The sequence below is a fragment of the Eublepharis macularius genome, chromosome 7 (genome assembly GCF_028583425.1).
Source record: "Eublepharis macularius isolate TG4126 chromosome 7, MPM_Emac_v1.0, whole genome shotgun sequence".
Lineage (NCBI taxonomy): Eukaryota > Metazoa > Chordata > Lepidosauria > Squamata > Eublepharidae > Eublepharis > Eublepharis macularius.
In genome coordinates, this window is record NC_072796.1 from 45,218,022 (window position 1) to 45,238,937 (window position 20,916).

The 20,916-nt window shown below is 40.1% G+C and overlaps 1 protein-coding gene across 4 annotated transcripts in view; it reads right to left on the bottom strand.

Moving 5' to 3' along the window:
• Positions 1–1,073: 1,073 nt before the first annotated feature.
• The window catches only part of SIRT5 (sirtuin 5), a 43,036-nt gene continuing 23,193 nt past the window's right edge, over positions 1,074–20,916 (bottom strand). The window contains exons 1-9 of one of the 4 annotated variants that reach the window (XM_054985612.1): positions 20,822–20,915; positions 18,407–18,539; positions 17,529–17,662; positions 11,010–11,235; positions 9,515–9,602; positions 8,075–8,128; positions 4,147–4,264; positions 2,023–2,138; positions 1,074–1,542 (exon numbers count right to left, since the gene is read on the bottom strand). In XM_054985612.1, the coding sequence (XP_054841587.1) occupies positions 1,467–1,542; positions 2,023–2,138; positions 4,147–4,264; positions 8,075–8,128; positions 9,515–9,602; positions 11,010–11,235; positions 17,529–17,662; positions 18,407–18,521 (927 nt within the window). In that variant the 5' untranslated portion in view covers positions 18,522–18,539; positions 20,822–20,915 and the 3' untranslated portion in view covers positions 1,074–1,466. Of the gene's footprint in view, positions 1,543–2,022; positions 2,139–4,146; positions 4,265–8,074; positions 8,129–9,514; positions 9,603–11,009; positions 11,236–17,528; positions 17,663–18,382; positions 18,540–20,821; position 20,916 lie in introns of those variants that run through there. The other 3 variants (XM_054985609.1, XM_054985611.1, XM_054985610.1) reach the window with 3 other exon arrangements.

A 20,916-nucleotide genomic window follows, 5' to 3' on the forward strand; every position in this document is an offset into this window, starting at 1 on the left:
GAGGTCTCGTAGCACCTTCAAGAGGAGCATCTCTGGTGTGGCAAGCTGGAGGCACGCTAGATGCCGCCGCCTCCTGAAATGCCCCTGGATACTCCTTTGCGCTATCAACACTGCCTCCCCAGACTTTCTTCGGCAGGTGTGCGACGGGGCGTAATCCCGTCCTGAAAAGGCAGGAACCGATTTGGTTCATACTAGGATGATTGTCTCGCCTCAGTTCCCAGATTACGCTACACCTGCCCCCGCCAAGCTTCCTCTGGGAGGCTTAGTACCAGGCAGAAGAAAAGGGAGCTAGCTAAAATTGATTTTCACTCATTTTTTTGTAATACTCGAAAAGGGTTATTGAGCAAGATTTCTGATATCCACATATTAACTACTTTGTGGACATATAGTCTTAGTCCTATTACCTTGTTTATTAGATGTCTTCCATCTTGTTGATTGCGCTGACTTGCATTATAATTTCAGAAATGTGGACTATAAATAACAATAAAACAACCATGCCGTACATCTGCATTGTATGTTCCAAAGATCAAAGGAACTGCCTACATATGCATACAATTTCAGTTTTGGTATCAAGAGAGCCAACAGTAGCCTGTCATACCTACCTAAAGTGACAGGGAGAGGGTTTGATTTCAAAACTGGTTCTCGTGCTCCTATGGGCAACAAAAAATATTAATTTTTAGATTATACATCTCATTATGTATGGCTAATTTCTTACTCTTGGTACAGCTTTGTAAGATAAGAAACCAAAAAAGGTTCAGCTAGTATATGGAAAGGTAATAAGGATTTCTTACTAGCACCTACTTAAAGTTACTTGACATTTGATTCTTCAGTGTCATAATTACCAAGATGACAGGTGAAGCACGGAGACTCGAGGCAGATTACACAGTGTGAGATATGCTTTCAGTTACTTTCTAATGTTGACCATTACAGAGAAATTCACACATCAAACCCAAACTTTTTTGATACTGAAATGAAATGCTTTGTGAAGAATAAGATCTTTTTATTGAGTTCCTGAAAAAAAAACCTGGAGTGTAAGATAAAGAAACTGTCATTTTGTCATATCTGTTCACTCATCATTTTACAGCTGTTTTACTTTGCGAATCATAAAGTATACAGTAAAAGTGATATTTCTGTTTTCAATTCATTAAACATAGTATGATAGATACAAGCGCAAACAACCTGCTGTCACCAGTATAACACTGTGTTCTGAACAGTTAATATTTTTACACTTTCATTTTACATAATTTTGCCCAAAATATATAACAGCCTTTCAAATGCCAGTGTCCATGATAGTTCTTGTCCTTCATTTGTTCTTGTAATCAAGCTGAGAATCATGGTTTAGTATCATCAGATTCAGTTTCCCAAGTACATATAAAGCATTTCCGCATATTACAAGTTCATTTTGTGTTTGCACCCTGTTGGAATTCAGCAATTAGATTCTTTTCCTATGTGGTTGTGAAGAATGTTCATGAAATGATCTCAGTTTCATGGCGAGCAAGCGCTGGGGGCAATGTGGTACCACAGGGACCTGCAAAATGGAAACTAAACAGAGAGAAGGATATCAGGATACAAACAGCATTTCAACAAAGAACACTGCCAGCACAGCAAATCTTAAATCATTGCTGTCTATATCCAATTCATAAACCAATTAAAAATGACAGTTACTCCACTAACTTTTATTGGGATAAATATGCTTAAAGGCACCTTTTGGATTCACTGTGCTGTAGATTAAGCTGTAAATTAGAAATATCATTGCCTCCGAACAACTTTAAGCACTTCAGTGGTCTCTGTATTTACAAGCAATACATCATAAAGGATCATCAGAAGGACAGGCTTGAGGGCCTACAGCAAAATCCTATGCATACTTATCTAGCAGTAAACCTCACTGAACATTGGGACTTTCTTCCAAGTAAACTGTTATAGGATTGCACTGCAAGAAGAGATGTGAGGGGCCAGGAAATTAAAAAGAACAAAAAATGTTCGGTCTCTAACTACGAGTCAGGAAAGGCATTAAAGCTTTACCTGAACTTATCCGTAGCTGGAGTGCTTTGCATATTGAATTCTGCAACTGGCACTCCTCTGGCAGACACCTGAGGAGCAAACATAGCAGCAGGATATACTAATGAAGAGGTTCCAACCTGAGAGAGAAAACAGTATCAGATGTCAACATTTTCCAACTGTTAAGATTAATTGATATAACATGTAAAGGCAGGATTTTGAGAAAAAAGCAAATAGAAAAAGATTCTCAATCTAAAATACCTTGGCTTGAGAACCTACAAATTAAGCACCTAAAAGTAGATAGACGAATCAGTGACAGTATAAAACTTACCATTACAATATTTAAAAGATTAATATAGAATGAAAGGAGTAAAAAAAGGTTAATTTCTAAAATGTATCATTTAATAGATCTCAAACAAAAAATAAACTATTATTGTATCAGAAAATTTGGCAGAGAAAGTGCAAAGTTAACACCTGAGGAAATCTGGAAAGAAATCTGGTAGTCTCATAGCTTCATGTCCAAGATCCTCAAGATCAAGCTGCAAACAAAAGATTTTAACCCACTGGTATATGACACCTCTTAAAATATACCACATAAATCATACATATTCACCCAAATGCTGGAAGAATTGTGGGAATATAGGAAGCTTTATGCATTATTGGTGGGATTGCAGACATATACAAAACTTCTGGGAATCAACAATAAAGGCTATAAAACTTACTATGGGATATGAGGTCAAAAATAGTGCTGTTGAATTACTGGAATGACCCATCAGTCCCAAAGATTAGGAAAAATCTCATTTTAAAACTGTTGTCTATAACTAAATCTGTTACAAACTCTAACTGGAAATTCAATCACCCACCATAAATCACAACATGGCATAGCCGCTTATGGGAGTATTTTACAATGGTAAAGCTAGCTAATCATATTACACAATTAGAAACGTCAAGATAAAATGATAATTTTTTCAATCAATGGTTACCTGTCACTGAATTCCTTAGTGACAATGAACCAACAAACCTATCAACTTCAAACATGGATTATTACAAAGCACTAATATCTTACTGAAGTCACGAACTGGCATATGTTGATAGCCTCGAGAAATGTTATATCAAAATGTCTACCATGTTTGTCTACTCTCAACATTTAATATATATTGTTTAATGTTAAAATTGTTAGTTGTAATTAAAAGTTTGTATTATAAAAGTATTTTGAAAAATGAAATAGTAAATTAAAAAAGATTCCAACTGTCAACTATAGCCTACTTTGTCAAGTGCATAAAGTATTGCATTCCATTGACAGGTATGTATCTCTAAAGATAAAAAGGCAGATGAGAGGGGAGGTTTCTAAGTTATCCTAAATATATATATTTTTAAAAAATTACATGAAGACCATTGAAAGCCTCCAGCTGCACAAAGGAAATCTAAATATTTTAATGGAAACCGAACTTTTACACACTTCAAAGTAAAAGAAACTTACATGAACAGATCCCAGAAACATATTATAAAAACCTTACAGTAACTTGAAGTGGTATCAAATGCAAAAGAACAGTAAAAGAACAGTAATAAAAAAATGTTTAACCATTTTCAATTAATGATAGTTTCCCACTGGAAGTTTTTAATGATATACAGAAGACCACACTAAAATCAACTGTCATAGGCTAACTATTGTTAGTCTTTAAGGTGCCACAAGATTCCTATTTCCAATTGTCAGCGACCCAGAATTACAGCTAGCAATCTAAACAGTGTAACTGATTCCTGTTTCAATGAACAGGAGGACACTAGAGGAGTCAAGGCAACACAAAAAGGAGGGGAAAGTTCGCTTGTAATGCAAAGTATCCTTCAAATTTCAGATGTGGAATGGTTTGTCTTATGTCATCATAACATGAATATAACAGAAACTACCATACCAGAGAAAAGCACTTGTATGATGGATGCATCGCATCAGACACCCATGAATGAACTGGTCCTTAGTGTTAGGATAATGCTTCATTTTACAATTATCCTCAAACATGTTTCCTATAAATATATGCAGTTTGTTTGCTAACAAACAGTGCAATCCTATGCAGTTACTCTAGTCTCTCTGACATGGCTGTGCTTAGGACTGCACTGTATAAGTATAAAAGCAGAAACCAAAATGTCACTTACCACCAAACAAAGATCACAAATTTCAAGTTCTTTTTCAACAGCTGTAAGGATATCAGAATCCAGAGTTTCTCCAAACCATACAACATGAGGGCGCAAGAGGCCACTGCAGTCTTCACACCTACACAAAAATTATGGGGGGAAATTATTCTTCAAACAGCAGCAAAGCTGGAAAGAAGAGTACTTTAAATTTTCAGTAAATTTATAATAAAGTATATAAATTGCATTAGGTTTATTACAAATATAGATGATGTATATTGTTGCATTATTTATATTATGAAAGAAAAACAACATAGCTTATTTATATAACATCTTACAAAGAATTCTAAACACTTTGAAAGCATTTACCCCAATCCTGAAAGCAGTCATTGTACAAACAAAAGATGGATGCATCTAAATGTTCTGTAGGTGTCACTGGTTTCAGGATAAAACAAAAATCCAGCAGTACTTTAAAGACTAACAACATTTAACATTTTAAGCATATGAGTAATTTTCTCCTGCTCACATCCAAATTTCAGTTTATATTTAACTATGGAGGAAACAATTGCTTCAATCATACCAACTTGCCCAGCTGAGTTTGAACCCTTTCTCCAGTCTAAGGAGTCTTCCTCTGATCAAAGTAGTTTTGGGTGGGTAGCTGTGTTGATCTATGCTAGAACAGCAAGACTGGGGTCCAGTAGCACCTTAAAGACCAACAGGATTTTCAGGGTATAAGCTTTTGAGAATCAAAGCTCCCTTCATCAGATTATTGTATCTGACAAACGAAACTTTGACTCTTGAAAGCTCATATCCTGGAAATCGTGTTGGTCTTTAAGGTGCTATTGGACTCCAATCTTGCTGTTCTTCTGATGGAAGAAGTTCTGATGCTGGAGGAAGGCTTTGAACTTCACTGACCAAAATTGTAAGATACAAGCCAATATCAAAAACTACCACAGACTTGGAACATATTCTGATAAATATGTAAGTACTAGCTGGGAATAGATGTATGAAGGTGGAGTTCCCCCCCTCCCTCAGGGCTTTTTCCAGTTTTTCCAGTGGAAGATAGGGAAATCTTGGGCAGCACTGGAAGAAATTTGTATGGATTTTTTCCCCTCTTGGAGTCAGTCAAATGCTTTAAAAACAAGGTTTACTAACATAAAATGTGCAGCATTACATTTTTCTAAGTAAAAAAACAGGGAATTTGGTGGATCACTGGGGGAAAAACTGTGAAATGTATTTTTTTTTCCTTTTGGAATGACTGACATGCTTTTAAAGACAAAGTTTTATTTACTCAAAATGTACAAAATGGAAAAGCCTGAGGAGGACTTAATTATTTTTTTACTTGGAAAAATAGGGAAATTTGGGGGAGCACTAGAAAATCCTCCTCAGAAATATGCCCCCCCCTTTGGAATGAATGAAGTATGCTAACATAGGGAACTACTGCACTCTCTTTTTTTTGTAAATTATTTTTATTAGGTTTTTATAATGGGGAAGGGGATTACAAAAAGAAAAAACATTTCAGTAACAGATTTGTGTACAAGACCTTCATTGTGTAGTCAATGCTTCAAAAAAAAGAGAGAGAAATCCCCCCCCCCCAGTATAACCATCAATCCATAAATTAAGAAAGCCACTGCATAACCCGGCTATCGCCCCTTATACCTTCAACCTTCCCTTTTAATCTCTGCAATCATTATTTAATTTCTTTGCTTTTTTTATCCACTTACTCTATTTCTTATCTCATTTCTTACATTTTTTTTCTTTTATATATGTTATGTATACTTCATCTTAAGTCACATTTCCAATCCCTTGAATTTTAGCCAAGGGTGTTAATCCCTTAATCATTCCAGGAACCAAATATAAGAAAAGGACGGAGGATATGAGCGGAAAGATAAATGACCATTACTATATATCAATATAAAAAGACATTTTTGTACCAGTCTTCCTTCAATCTTTCATCTGTTTGATCCAAGCCATCTAAAATTATATATTTGGATTTTCATTGTAACGAGGCTGGAAGAACCAAATAAGTATATAAAAGACTTTGGCTTAAACACTAATTTATGCTCTAGGGAGAGTAACTAAGAAATAGGAATAATCGAAGAAGACTCCAAAGACCCAGTTGTCACATTATCTCTAGTCCTTTAACAGTGAATATACAATATCTAACATGTTATAAAACATCTAAACTTCCAAAAAGTCTATGTTAAACATCATTAAGCATAGAGAGGCAACAAGCCCTGGGTCATAATCTGAATTTCATTATGTTTCTCCTTTCTCTCTTTCAAAAAATAATAGTGAAGACAGAAGGCTCTAAAGACCCATCAATCCCCCACTCTCTAATCCCTTCAGAGCACATAAACAGTATAACAAGTTAGAAAGAAAAATGCACATAGGACATTGTATTAAGCGTGTACTATTGGATCATAATCTGAGTTTCATTCTCGTTTTCTTCTTCTTAACTCCTCTAACGTGATAGAACAAGTCCTCCTTTCCAGTGCTCAGCCAAAGGTGACTTTTCTTATCTTCTAGCCAATTCTGGAAGGGGTCAGTAAACATGCTGTGGTCTCTCTGTTTTATTTTCTTTTTTAATATACGTTGCATACTTTTTTCTTCATTCAGAAACAGTACGCTGGGTTCCTTCCCCACAGCTCTGCTTCGTTGCTCCTCCCCTTTCTTCTTTGTCCCTTGTATTTTCACAAAGAAGGACTGGTATATTCCTCCATTTTGTAGACTGAGCTTTTCATCATTCCGTTCTAATTTTCTTTCAGATAAGTCTCTCCCTTTGAGATTTTCTTCTGATTTAATAACTTTCACGATGCCTTTGTCCATTTCCAATCCAAGTATCTCATTTGCTTTACTTAATAACTCTCCCATCAGTTTGGGAATTTCTTGCAACTTAGGAAATATTTCTTCCAGAAAAGCTATTTTAAAGTTACTCGTTGGTGTTCTGTCAAGACTCGTCAAAGTGGTAGAAAGCTCAGCTTTCCAGAAATTTATTGCTTTCCAGCTCCCTGCTGGGAGAGTCTTTTTTGCAATCACTCTTCCGTGCCCGGCTCCCACCTCCCAGCATTTGTAAATGTAGCCGCCTTGCCGGAGGTTAATAAATCCCCTTTTATCAAGCTGGTTAGCCCTCGTAAAGTCATAAACAACCTTCGTACTTTTAAAATTTTATTTATTTATTTATCTATTTTTAACAATCTTCTTACTTGATGGGAAGTCTAGTAGGTTCACTTTTGTTCGTTCTTTCAGATGTCTTTATTTTGTCTTGCCAGGAATCTGCTTTATTTTTGCTTGTCAGACTTTCGGATTCTGCAGCTTCGTAGCCCTTTTGGCTTCTCCCTTGGTCCTTGCCTTCCGAGCCGGTGTGGGGGTTTCACAGGGGGTTGCCAGTCCCCTTGAGCTCCTCCACCTTGCTCTAGCCTGCCTCCTCTCTCCGTGGGGGGGGGGTCTTGGGGGCCCGAATTCTCGAGTCCCAAGGAGCCAGGAAGATCATGACAGAGAGCTCGTAACTCAGCTACCGTGCCCTCGCTGCTTCATTCTGGAAGTCTCTGCTCTCTCTTTCTTTAGTATTGGGTGTACTGTATTTGCACATTTGCTTGCAGAAAACTATGGCATTTATAATTACAAATTCAAAGCACGCCATTATATACAATTTTATATGCTAAGTTAGACGGTGCAGTTTAGGATGTTAGAGAAGCAAAATGTGGTTAGGTTTGATAGGAAAAGAAGCATTACATATATTTTAATTCCCCCCTCCTAAATTTCCATGGTGTTTTTTTTTTTTTAAAAAAAATCCTGAAAAAATTTCTCCCCATGGCTTCAAGATTTCAGGACATTTTACATCTCTAGAGGAATCACTCTTCTCTTCCCAATCAGTTTTAAGCTTCTTTTGCGCCAGTCACCTTATAACACACTGAAAATTTCAGAGATTTTCACATTACAGTGCTCTTACCGAGGGAGGTCTTCCACAGGGATCCCAGCATCCTTGGCTTCAGGACCTGGAGCACTGGAATGATAAAAAAATAAGGAAAAATGTTAAGTGTAACAAATCATGTCAGTATCTTTTCCAATATTCTCCTTCACCTCAACAAGGAATTAGCTTTAATGATAAAAGTATCTATTGTAGTTAGATCTCTGGCAAAACACAGCCTTCTTCCTGCAAGCTATTCTGAGATAAAGTAAAATTTTGGTATCCATGAAATCCAGGTCAGATTCTCTACTCCCAAATTTATCTGGCAATTATTTCCTATGGGGAAAACTATCCAGAGGGGCTTTGTGGGGTCAGTTTTCAAGGAAACTCCACCAAATTTGCATGGAACCTATTTTTTCCTGTCCACTAAAGGCCACCCAGGTTTCAGGACCTGGGATCCAATTCTATGGGGCCCTGAACAAGCTGCCCTCAGCCACTCTCCACTGTGTGTGGGGGAATGTTTCCAAGAGTTTTCAGGCAAACAGAAACCTTGAGCAAAGGCAACCCCTGGCCAAAAGGCAGTCCAGTTCAAGTCCCAATCCCATGCAAGCTTAACCAACAAATGTCAACAGAACCAACAATCAGAGAATCCCATTGTCAAACCAGAGAATCCCAATGTCAAACCATAGAATCTAAGACCCAAACTGAAGGCAGGGGCAGGGAGAGTGAGACTTGCAGGAGCCATAGAGTTTAAAAGGTGGTGGCTTCAGGAGTTCTTTTGGAGCTCGAGTGGGGGTGGAGGGGCAGGATGGGATGGGAACCCACTCTGCCTGCTGTCCTGCCCCACAAACCTCACCTAGCTCTTCTGTCACAGTGCAAAGCTTGCCTCCATTTGCAGAGCTGCCCCTCTCACTCGCCCCACTGCCTCTCACTCACTCACTGCTGCTGCCTACAATGGCTGCCTACAGCCAAATAATCTGACTCAGCAGAGTTCAGCTGCCTTGATCTGATCTGAGATTCTTCTATGTGATCTGGCATATCTGGATTTAAGCCAGATTGACATAAATCTGCCTATTTTGCCAGTTTACGAATTCTAGATTGCACATCCCTACAGATAAGCAACAGTAAGTTGTTCTAGAGATCATTTTCCCCAAACATTTTTATATATATTAGAAAAATGGCTATAGAAATTGGACAGGGGATTTAAAAAAAAAAAGAAAAACAGTGAAATTTCATTGAGATTATGTGAGTTCCACTTAAATTATCTTTACAATCACCCAATCTTATTTAGGATAAAACAGGCACAGGATGATCCTAAGATTACTTTTGTGGTAGCAAAAGTTGTTTCAGTCCTTCTATCCCTTGAGTCCAAAAAATGATGAACAAGAACTTTCTGCTGCTCTAAGTCTGTTAATTAATGAGCTTCTAACAGAATAAAAAGAAAGATTCCACAGGGTGGATAACACAACACAGAGGAATTACCCTTTTCCAGCCAAAGCAGGACAAATTGGACTCTTGTAATTTTCTGTCACGTTTCCACAACTGGTGCATCGGGTTTTGAATAAGCTACCTGTAAAAGAAAGCAGGAATCCAGGTATTCAAACTTTGTCTTTATGGTGGGTAAGTGCTAAATTACTAAAATACAAACAATAAAATTGCTTCTATCATCTTGTAAGAATGGAGAATTACAAAAGGCAGCAATTTTGGAATGGAAAAGCCTATATGTGAAATAAAGTATTAGCTAGCCATGGGAAAACACCAAGATGTTTAATCAGTAGAAAGATAGAAGCCCTAACTGAATAGAAGAAATTAAAGGCCAGTTTACACTGACACAAGGATAGATATTTATATCAGTTGTTATCTGATCCACAAAACAAACTGTTTAGGTATCATCCAGATACCTGGCCATATTTCCAAAAACGCATTCTTATAAAGGATCAGAACTATAATAGGTTGCCTTTATAATGGATAGTACTGTACTATTTTGCAATTTAATTGCACATATCGCCCCCTTTTACTGCAATTCAACAACAAATGTATTATGGTCATAGACCAGCAAGTGTAATACAATAAACAGGTAAAACATATGGGTAAGTAAATCAGAAGGTAAGTAAACCTAAAATGTCACATTAAAATTATTTAAAAACCTAATACAGCATAAAAACAAAAATTAGGAAAACTCCCTTTAGTAAATGAGCAAAAATTACTTTGGGAAGGGGTTTTACTGCAATTTAATGTCTTCTACCTTTGTAACCTTTTCTTCAGCATGGTAAGTCAAACCTTAGAATTTTATTTCCTTCTGTAGTTTTTTGCCTACACAGACAATTTTATTGCCTTAGATAGTTTTTAGTTATTTCTTCAATCCTAGCCCATTGCATTGCTTTGTTTAGAGATTGTGCTGTTTGATTATATTTTTTGTAATCTGCCTTAAATCTCAACTGAGAAAAACAGGCTATAAATGAAGATGATAACAACAACAACAAATTATCTCTATTTCCCACAGTCCACTAGATGTTTGGCTGGAATTTTTGGTCCATCATCATCTCCCCATGAAACAAATGGCAGCTGTGGAGGGATTTTTAAATATCTGCCCTGTGTTGGGGAAGGAGTATTTTAAATATCCCCCCGTGTTGAGGGGAATCAGGAAAATCATGGGGGTGGATTTTTAAATATCTCTCACAGCTGCTGCCAAGATGGCTCCTCCTTTTTCCTGCATTTCACTGAAAACAAAACATTGCCAAATTCACATACTCATCTCTAACCTAACCTGACATTTGGCTCCCTGTCCTTAATATACAATTACACAAGTAACTTTTCTGTGCCTTCAAGTAGATGCGAGACAAAAAAGAGATGTGTTCAGTCATAGAAAGTTTCCAGGTCATTAACGGTATATATTGTTCATGCAGATTCTTGGCAGTTCCAAATATACAAGGATAGGTAAATTAAAAATTCGAAATATGTTTCTATAGATTCCTACCATGAATTTCTAAGAGGTGCTTTGTTCCAGCTTTCCTGTGGAGTTCATCAATGTTCTGTGTGATGACCACAACGCTTCTGCCTTGCTTGCTTAGCCTGGTCTCACATTCTGCTATGGAAATGTGTGCTGGGTTGGGATGTTTACTCATCATAAGCTCCCTACGGTAATGGTAGAATTCCCACACCCTAGAGGGATTCCTTGCAAAAGCTTCTGGAGTAGCCAGTTCCTACAAAAAAAATATATAATTCATTGATTTGCCAAAGGAAAATAATACTGATATATGAAGTCTCATGTTTATTTGCAATAACTTTATGTAGCACATTTCAGTGTTCAAACTGTGTGTCATGTCTGTGTACAGCCATGCCATGATTGTTTGGTTGTTGTGTCATTGATGTCACAGTATATTGAATGTTTAATGCTAACATGATGTATTCTCTCCTTAGCCATGTTATTTCCATATTATATCTGTTATTTCTCCAGGCCCTCTAGCCAGGAGGGACCTCTCATATTATCTCACAGAACTATGCATCTCCAAGCTAGAGATGACCTTGGAGATTCCAGATGCCTGCTACTTTGTTCAGATGCTGGGAACCTATTATTGTGTACTCGCTGTTTAGCCATAACTATAAAGGGTTCTCACGGGACCCGTGTAGAGCTGCGCGCCAAAATCCTGACCGTTTGAGAGCGGGAAAATCAAGTATAGCAATGCTTATCTGCTTTGCCTTGTCAGTTCTACCAAGCTCCGTGATGGAGTTCAGACCTGAATTGTAAAGATCTTAATAAAAGCTTTTCTACTGGAAGCGATGTGTGTTCACTGGGGAGGGGCTGAGGGATCTACCTGCCAGGAACTGACATTTTGGTAGAAATGACCATGGGGAAAAAAGACCGACCAGGACTTGGCTCCCAAACCCCTCCAGGGTAGAGGAAGTTGCGCTGGAAAGGGACTCAGTGTATTCAATGCGGGAGTCTTGGACATTATGCTGCAGAATGCATCAACAGAAGAGATCCCCTGGAGGAACCCACACCCCCAGCTGAGGCAACATCGTCCACAAAACCAACGCTGGAAAAGGCTCCCCAAACTCGGAGTAGACTTGAATCCAGCCTAGAGGTGGTAGAAGAGACTGCTGAAGTACCCCTTGAAGAGGGGAAAAAGCAACCCACCCCACAGTGGGAAAATGCTTACGGCCTGTCATAAAAAGGTCCCGACAGCAGGTCCCAGCTCAACTAACACCGAAGGTGAGACACAAAGGGGCCCTACTTTTTATGCCAGTGACTTTAGTAAATCCAAAGAAGGGGACGCAAATGTGCGTTCAAGTGTTAATAGACTCGGGCGGTGGCTGAGACCTAATAGCCCCTGCTCTAGTGACAGGACTGGGGCTGGATGTAACTGAACTAGAGAAATCCATTGTGTTTGAACAAATGGACAGGTCCCAAATGAAAGGGGAACCCACTAAGTATCAAACATAACTCACTCCCATGGGCATGGGAAATCACTGGGAATCCAGGACTTTTATAGTAAGCCCAGCTACTACCTACCATTTGGTACTAGGGATGAGATGGCTGTGGGATCACGAACCCCAAATCAACTGGAAAACGGGATTGCTAGTGTTCGAGAAAGGGGAATGTCGAGCACACAGATGGGCTCCAGAATGGGGCCGAAACGCTCTCCTCCTTTAGAACCAGTGTTGCTCACTCAGGAGCAGATGGAACAAATCCCCCCAGAATATCAGGATCTGAAACAAGTGTTCAAGGAGGAAGAAGCCAACGAGCTCTCCCCCCGCCACACACCGTGCAACGGATTGCACCATCAAACTCATCCTGGGGGGAAAACTCCCCAAAAGGAAATTGTACTCAATGAACAGAGAAGAGCAGAAAGAGCTCAGTGAGTTCATTGACAAGAACCTGGCACGAGGATTCATCCGCCAACAAAGCTCCCCCCGTGCCACTCCAGTCTTGTTCCACAAGAAAAAGGATGGGGGGGGGGCTGAGACTCTGCACTGATTACAGAGGAATAAATGCTGTTTTCATGTCAAACACCTACCCCCTCCCTCTCATCAAGGATTTACTAAGCGTAGTTGCCCAAGGGAAAATCTTCTCCAAATTAGACTTAAAAGACGCTTACTTCCGGGTAAGAATTCGGGAAGGGGATGAATGGAAAACTGCTTTCAACAACCCTTTGGGCCGCCAATCTGAGTACCAGGTCATGCCGTTCAGTCTCCAAGGGGATCCTGGTGTTTTTATGAATTTAATTAATGAAGTGCTGCATGAACACCTGTATAAAGGTGTGGTTGTTTACCTAGATGATGTGTTGATTTATTCTCTGGATAAGAAATCACATGTTGAACTGGTCAGAAAAGTATTAAAAGCCCTAAAGACAATCACTTGCCTGTAAAGCTGTCCAAATGTGAATTCCATAGAGAGGAACTGGACTTCTTAGGCTACAGAGTCTCAGGGCAAGGGTTGAAGATGGACCCACAGAAAATCCAAGCAGTACTGGGGTGGAAACCCCGCAAAACCAGGAGACAGTTGCAATCCCTCCTGGGATTTGCAAACTTCTACCGCCCCTTTATAAAAAATTTCACCCAGATGTCCCTACCCTTAACTGACTTACTCAAAACCAAAGGGAAAGGACCACAAGAGGTAAAACCAAGTGCAAAATTAAATTGGTCCCAAGAATGCCAGGAGGCATTCGACCAGCTGAAAAAAGCATTCACTTCTGAACCAGCTCTGAAGCACCCAGATGAGAACTGTAAGTTCATTGTGCAAGTGGACACTAGTGACATAGCCATGGGAGGAGTCTTGTTACAAGCAGATGACACAGGAAAGCTCCACCCGTGTGCTTTCGTGTCTAAAAAGTTCTCTGAAACTGAATGCCATTGGGCGGTCTGGGATAAAAAGGCGAAAGCTATTAAATTAGCACTGTCTACATGGAGGCACTGACTAGAAGTAGAAAAAGTGCCGTTTGAAGTCTGGACTGATCACAAAAACTTACGTAGAAGCTTTGCGCAACCCCCGCAGACTAGGTGCTAAGCAACTGCAGTGGGCGGAGTTCTTCTCCAAGTTCAACTTTATGTTGAAACACCTCCCTGGAAAAACAAATTTCCTGGCAGACACTCTCTCGCGAATGCCCCAACATGAAAGCAAAAACGAGGAGGTGATCGACACCATGTTTTCACCCACTCAACTGGGGGGGGGGGCAGTAACTACCTGCAGCCAAGTGCAAAGCAAAACCCTGCCAACTCCTGACCTCACTGAATTGGGGGGGGGGGAGTTAAGGCAGAAATAGAAAAGGAGGGGGAAAATATACCAAAAGCCGATCTGAAAAAAGGGGAAGATGGCAACTGGTATAAAAACAGTAAGTTATACATCCCAACCAGTCTTAGAGGAGAAGTACTAAAACAATGTCACGATTCCCCATTGGCTGGGCATTTCGGATACTTAAAGACATTACACCTGGCGCAAAGGCAATTCTGGTGACCCAATATGAGAAAAGTATTTCTCAGTATGCATCTTCTTGCCAAATCTGCATCATCAGGAAATCCAGAAAAGGAAAGCCCCCAGGATTACTACAGCCAACAGAAACCCCTGCCAGACCCTGGTCGGTAATCTTGATGGACTTTATCACTGACCTACCCCCCTCTAAGGGGAATTCTGTAATCTGAGTGGTGGTGGATTTGTTCTCCAAACAGGCCTATTTCATACCCTGCACCACCATCCCCACAGCAAAGAAGCTTGCAGCTTTGTTTATGCAGCACGTTGTTCAGCTGCACTCATTTCCTAATAAGGTCATTTCTGACCGCAGAGTACAATTCGATGCCAGCTTCTGGTGGGAAAGGCCCAGCAGCTGGGGAAGCTCCCGTGGCTATGCAGCTAGGGCAGGCTTGGAGGCCGCCAGGGGAGCTGCAGGATTGGCTGGGCATGCTGGCCCAGTGCAGTGGCCGGAGAGCGCAGCCCAAGCCACAGGCATGCAGGCACAGCCAAAGGGAGAGCCAGAGGACACCTTCTGAGCAGCAGGAGCCATAGCAGCTCCAGAGGGTGGTGCAGAAGCTCCAGGAGAGATGGTGGGCCTGGCAGCACATGCCCCGCCGGGGTGGAAGCCGAGTCACACCTAATGGTGGAAGCTGTACAGCCCTGCCCTACAGGGTGGCCAAGGAGGTGATAGGAGATGCCAAAGGCCAGACTAAGCCCCAGGAGAGGTCAACAGGCAGACAGTCCTGGCTATCACTGCGGAGGGGGCAGGACAGCCATAGACAGGGTGAAGCCTGAGGGGAAGGGCAGGAGTCTCCCCCAGCTGGGCTATGTAAGGGCAAACTGCAGGGTGGCCGATGAGGAGTAGTTGGGAGTAGATACAAGTGAGAGCGGAGGCATCAGAGAACAAGTGTGTGTGAGACAAGGCAGAGAGAAGGGCATAGCCAGCTATGCCACCCCAACGAGGGGAGAGAACCAGAGTGCAGCCAGCCCTCCTCCTCCCCCTATTTCCGAGGCTAACCCTGTGACCAGCCCTGCATGAGAGCCAACCTGGGGCCCCCCCACCCCGCCCCAGGCTCCAACAACACTGAAGAGGAGCCTGACAGAGACTATTAAGTAACAATACTTACAGTGCAATCCTAAACAGATTTACACCAGTCTATGTCCATTGATTTCAACAGGTTTAGACTGGAGTAACTTTTCTTAGGATTGCACAGTTAGCATTCCAAAAATGTGGACCAGAAAGCCTTTCTGAAAAAAAAAAAAATATATATATATATATATATGTATGTATGTATGTATGTATGTATGTATATATACATATACATATATACATATACATACACACACACACACACACACACATATATGGGTAATAATAATCAAATCAAATTTATTATTACGGCCACAGACCAGCAAGCAAGATACAATACATAGTAAAACTTATGGGTAAGTAAAACAGCAGGATATTAAAACAGTATAGTAAAATGACACATTAAAATTATTTTATATCCCAATACCACATAAAACCTAATCCAGCATAAATACAAAATTAGGAGAACTTCCTTTAGTTAATAATATAATGTCTCCTGCTCTTCATTGCCAACCATCCGAATTTAGCAACCTTGTATGTTACCTCTGATTTTTTATCTGACAGCATTTTCGAGAGAAGAAGAGCTCTTTGTCTTCCTGGGTACGGTACAAGTAAAGGCATTATATAGACTTTTCTGATCTGATTGTACATTTTACACTAAAAAATAACATGTTCTAAGGATTCTATTTTCCCATCAGCACAGGGGCACAGGCCTTTTTCTATCGGAATTCTTTTGTATCTGCCTTCAAGTACAGCGGAGGGCAAAGCATCCCATCGCATTAATGTGAAGGCTCTCCTGAGTTCCTGACTGGCCAAGTTGTAAAGATAAGGCATAGGTGTTAATCTATTAATGGTATCTGAATCAAAATGAAACTTTTTGATTCTGTTTATGTCATGTTGCCTCTCAACCTCGAGTATTCACTGCTTAATGAGATTTTTTGCGTGGCTGTAGCCCATACTAAGCAATAGTTGTTGTGATAGACCATAAGAGGCTAATTTCCTATCTAACATTCTGGACCAAGATGGAGTACTAGAGTCAGTTAACAATAAACTGATAAGGCCTTTGGGAAAGAAAATTAGTTTTAACCAGTGTAATATTGCCACAATCCATAATCTGACCTCCACAGTTGTCAGACCTGCGTCGAGTCGGATTGCGGCGTTTGTGATGCTGGTAGGGACCTGAAATATTCCTCTCAGGAATTTTGATTGTATTATTTCCAACGGGGAACAGTTAGATTTAATACTGAGCAGCGCACCATATGTAAGTTGGGCTAGAGATTTCACAATGAATAATCTGAGCGCAGCTGTCAGGCATCTGCCTCCTTTCATCCAAAAAAATTTCTGGATTGCTCCAGCAGACGTTTGAGCACACGAGGCAACATGGGCAATGTGAGCATTGCTTGACCCTGTTGCTTGAAAGACCATGCCCAGATATTTGAAGCACTGAACTTGTTCTATGCAGACTGAATTCAGGAACCATGTATGGATTCTAGGTCTTTGAGCAAAGACCATTATTTTTGTTTTAACAAAGTTAAACTCTAAGGTGTTGTCCTGGCAGTAATGCATGAGTGAGTGCATAGCTCTCCTTAGGCCAATAGGGGTCCTGGAGAGAATTACTGCATCATCTGCGTAGAGGAGTACGGGAATATGTCTGTTCCCCAGTTTTGGGAGATGGAACTCTGGGTTATTTAGATATGATACCATATCATTAATGTACAAGTTAAAAAGTAGGGGGGCCAGTATACAGCCCTGTCTGACTTCCCGCCTTATTTCTATCGGCTCTGAAAGGTGACCCTGTGGACTATATATGGGTATATATGAAGCCAAACAATACTTATGCTTAGGATCAGTTCCTAAAGAGACTTCCAAATAGCTGGAAGAAAGAACAAGTGAAGAGGAGACAGCAATATTTATAAAGTTGTTGTTAACATACCCTGGCAGCTAAGAGTGGCACATACCTGAGCTTGCCATTTCCTCCAGTATCCCCCAGCACCTCTGAAAGTTGGAACACCACTCTCTGCACTTACACCAGCCCCTGTAATAATAGCTATATGCTTTGCTTTAGCAAATACTTCTCGAAAATCAACCATATCTTTAAAAAAGAAAGAAAGGAAATTCAGATTTGTTTCATTTTAAAGCAGCACATTTTAAAAATATACAAAGCTTTTATGCATGGAGACAGGAGATCTAGGTTGACATTCCTTCTCGACTACAGAGAACAGTGCATGGCTCAGAACAATTCAGTTGTTCTCAGCCTATCAGCTTTGGCTATACTCTAATTCTGTATCTTAGAATTGCCTACACAATTTTACATTTCAAGTCTCCAGTAGAGAGAATGATTGCATTGTGGTCCTGCAAACATTTAAACATTCAATAATGGCTAAGATGGTGTTTTAAGAATATTGCATTATGCAAATAGTAATTTTGTTCATCTTATAAACCCAAGTATTATTGTAAAGGTTAGCCGGATAGCTTTTAAAAACATGACATTAAAAAAACAAAAAACCCATTTTCATTTATTAGGTTTCATTTTTAATCTCCAGTTTATAGCAGATCTCAGGGAGAAGGGTTGGAAAGTGCTGAGAATCCACCCTCCTGGTTTTATTTTTTAAGAGGAATAATTCAAAACAGCCCATTGTTTATACATTCATCTATTTTCATCAATGGTAGTTCTCAAAGCCAAAATGATTCATTTGGTAGGCATGCAGTGAACATAGCAACATTTCAGATGTTAGGGTTTCAAGGTTCAGAAGGAGTGGGAACAAGAAGTTTACAGACAACTTATCTTGTGTACACACAGAAAGAAACTCACATCACAGGGAAAAGTTTGGCTTACTTGAACTGGGCCGAGCCATTTCAAAGCAAATTCTTTGTTTCTTGGAAGAAGCAGGTTTAAGTCCGCAATATATTTGAGAAACCAACCTTCTCGTAGAAAAGTGAAAAGGATTCATCAGGATCCCAGAATAATACTAGAGAAAAAGTTAAATGGAAAAAATATGAAAATGTTTTTTGAATATTAGTGAGGCTGGTTCATCAAAAAAATAGAGAATTTCATCAAAGTGCAGTAGAAAAAAAGAATCCAGTAGAACCTATGAGATTAACAAAATTTGTGGTAGGGTATGAGCTTTTGTGAGCTCAGTGCACAGCTCTTGCTCTTTTCCACTGCTACAGATAGACTAACACAGCTACCCATCTATTACCAAAGTGCAGTTATCCAGGATGTCCCAAGAGTTATGAACAACCTGCTGCCCTCACTGGACTTCTTAAGAATGTCTCACAAAGAAACAAGCACAGTCTCACAGGAAGAGGACAATATAGTACTTCTGAAATACTGGACGTCAAAATAATCTGGCCTTTGACTATTTCAAAGGACGAAGGATGAAATGATGATGATGATGATACCTTAATTCTGAAGTAGAATTGTCAATCTCTTTGAATGTCCCTGGTATTTGGGCTATTAACATGCATGAAATAAATGGGAACCTCGTATCTTGCTGGCAAAACAATAAACAGTAATCATATTCTAAATTCTTAGGGGAAAACTGACACATAAGCCACAATGGATTCAAACCTGATTTCCAAACAGATTTCTCAGATTCTTATTTCCACTAGCATATAAAAATTTAATGGGAACCTGGAAAGAGTCGTTTCCATTTTATGGAAAACAATTTCCTCAGTGAAAAACATAAACAGAAATTCTGGCCCTAGTCCTAAATCCCAATTTGTTTAAGTTAAACTATTAACTTTCAACTTCTAAAATGCAGCATCAGAAGCAGGATTAGAAATAACAAACTATACAAGTATACTATTAGGTCTGTACCAGGAGCCTCACAGACTGGGGCTTGGAACTAGTCTTACTCTAGAAAACTGTTTTTAAAGAGGCTCTTTTATTAAACAATACGGTTATGTACAGATTAGGTTGAACATTTTAAGACAGTAATCAACCTATACAGTAATCTCTCTATATAAAACGAGGTCAAATGAAACTCTATATGTAGTTTCCTATACAGACTTGCAATGAGATGGCACAAACACATGGTGTGGTATTCTTTTATTTACATCACTTATAGTCTGCCTTTCTCACTGATACTCAAGGCAGATTATAAGATGCCAGCTAGTGTATCATAGAAGGAAATTGCCATATGCATTTTGCAGATAAAATGTCACTTGCCAAGGTGTTGGCACCTCTATTCTAATTATCACATTACTTAACAGTAAGCCACTTAGGAAGCATTCAGAAAATATTTTTCATTACACCAAAAAAAGAAAAAGAATCTAGAGATACATTAAGTGCATTGCTGTGCTAAGTAAGTAAAATTCATATTTGGACTTCTGTGTCCCACGTTAAAATCCACTCTCGGATACAAACACCCTATATGTAAATCATTGTTAAACTGTGTCAGTCTCAGTTACATGATCTGTAGGAAAGGAATAACCACCACAGATGTTGCGAGACTTGAGAGTGCTTCTTAAAATACTGGATATGACCCTAAGAAATTATCCCATTCTAAACGAGACCACTGTTGGCCTATCTAGCTCAACATCTTTTGGGCAGCTGCTGTACTACAGCCACAAAGTTTCTCCAGTAAACAGCACAGACACACGTTTAAAAGCAATAGAAATAAGAGTCTAGTCTCATCTTTAAGACTATCAGATTTTTAGAGAAGCAAAAAGCTTTTTTGGGGGGGGGGGGTCCCAGACAGCGTAGGCTCTTAGACCACAAAAGCTTATGCTTCAATAAATCTGGTAGTTTTAAAGGCACCACATGAGTCTTTGTTTCTTTTGGCTGCCACAGATGATCTCAGTTGTAATGGCAGCGTGCATACACATAAAAGGCAGATCATCAGGAGTTGTTTCGGGGAGCAAAACTGTGGCTTTTATTCCTGCTGCAACTTCTGTCAGTGAGGGAGAATGGCAGACAGGCCTAAAGAGGGACCCCCCTCCGCCCTTTCCTAAACATATTTTCCAGAGGGTCTCAGGGAATTTGGGGGGATGTGGACACAAGACAACTATTTCTTTCATGTACACGTCCCCCCCCCCCTTTTGATAAGAGGGAGGAAATTAAGAGGATTGTTTAGAGCGGAGTGCAGACGTGCTCTCAAGGCATCACTGCCGCTGCCCCTGCTCTCTCTTATACAAGCCCACACGGCTAAGGGAAAGGGCGCCGGGAAGGGAAAAAGCAGCGGGGAGGCGGCCGCGTGGAGCTCAGGTCCACTCTCCGTGCCCTTAACGCAGCCCAACCTGTACTCACCACCTCCTCAGTTGCACACCCCGCCAGGTCCCGTCCCGCCCCGCCAGCCTGAGCAGCAGGAAGAGCTGCAGCGCCGACAACGCTGGGAGGCGGGG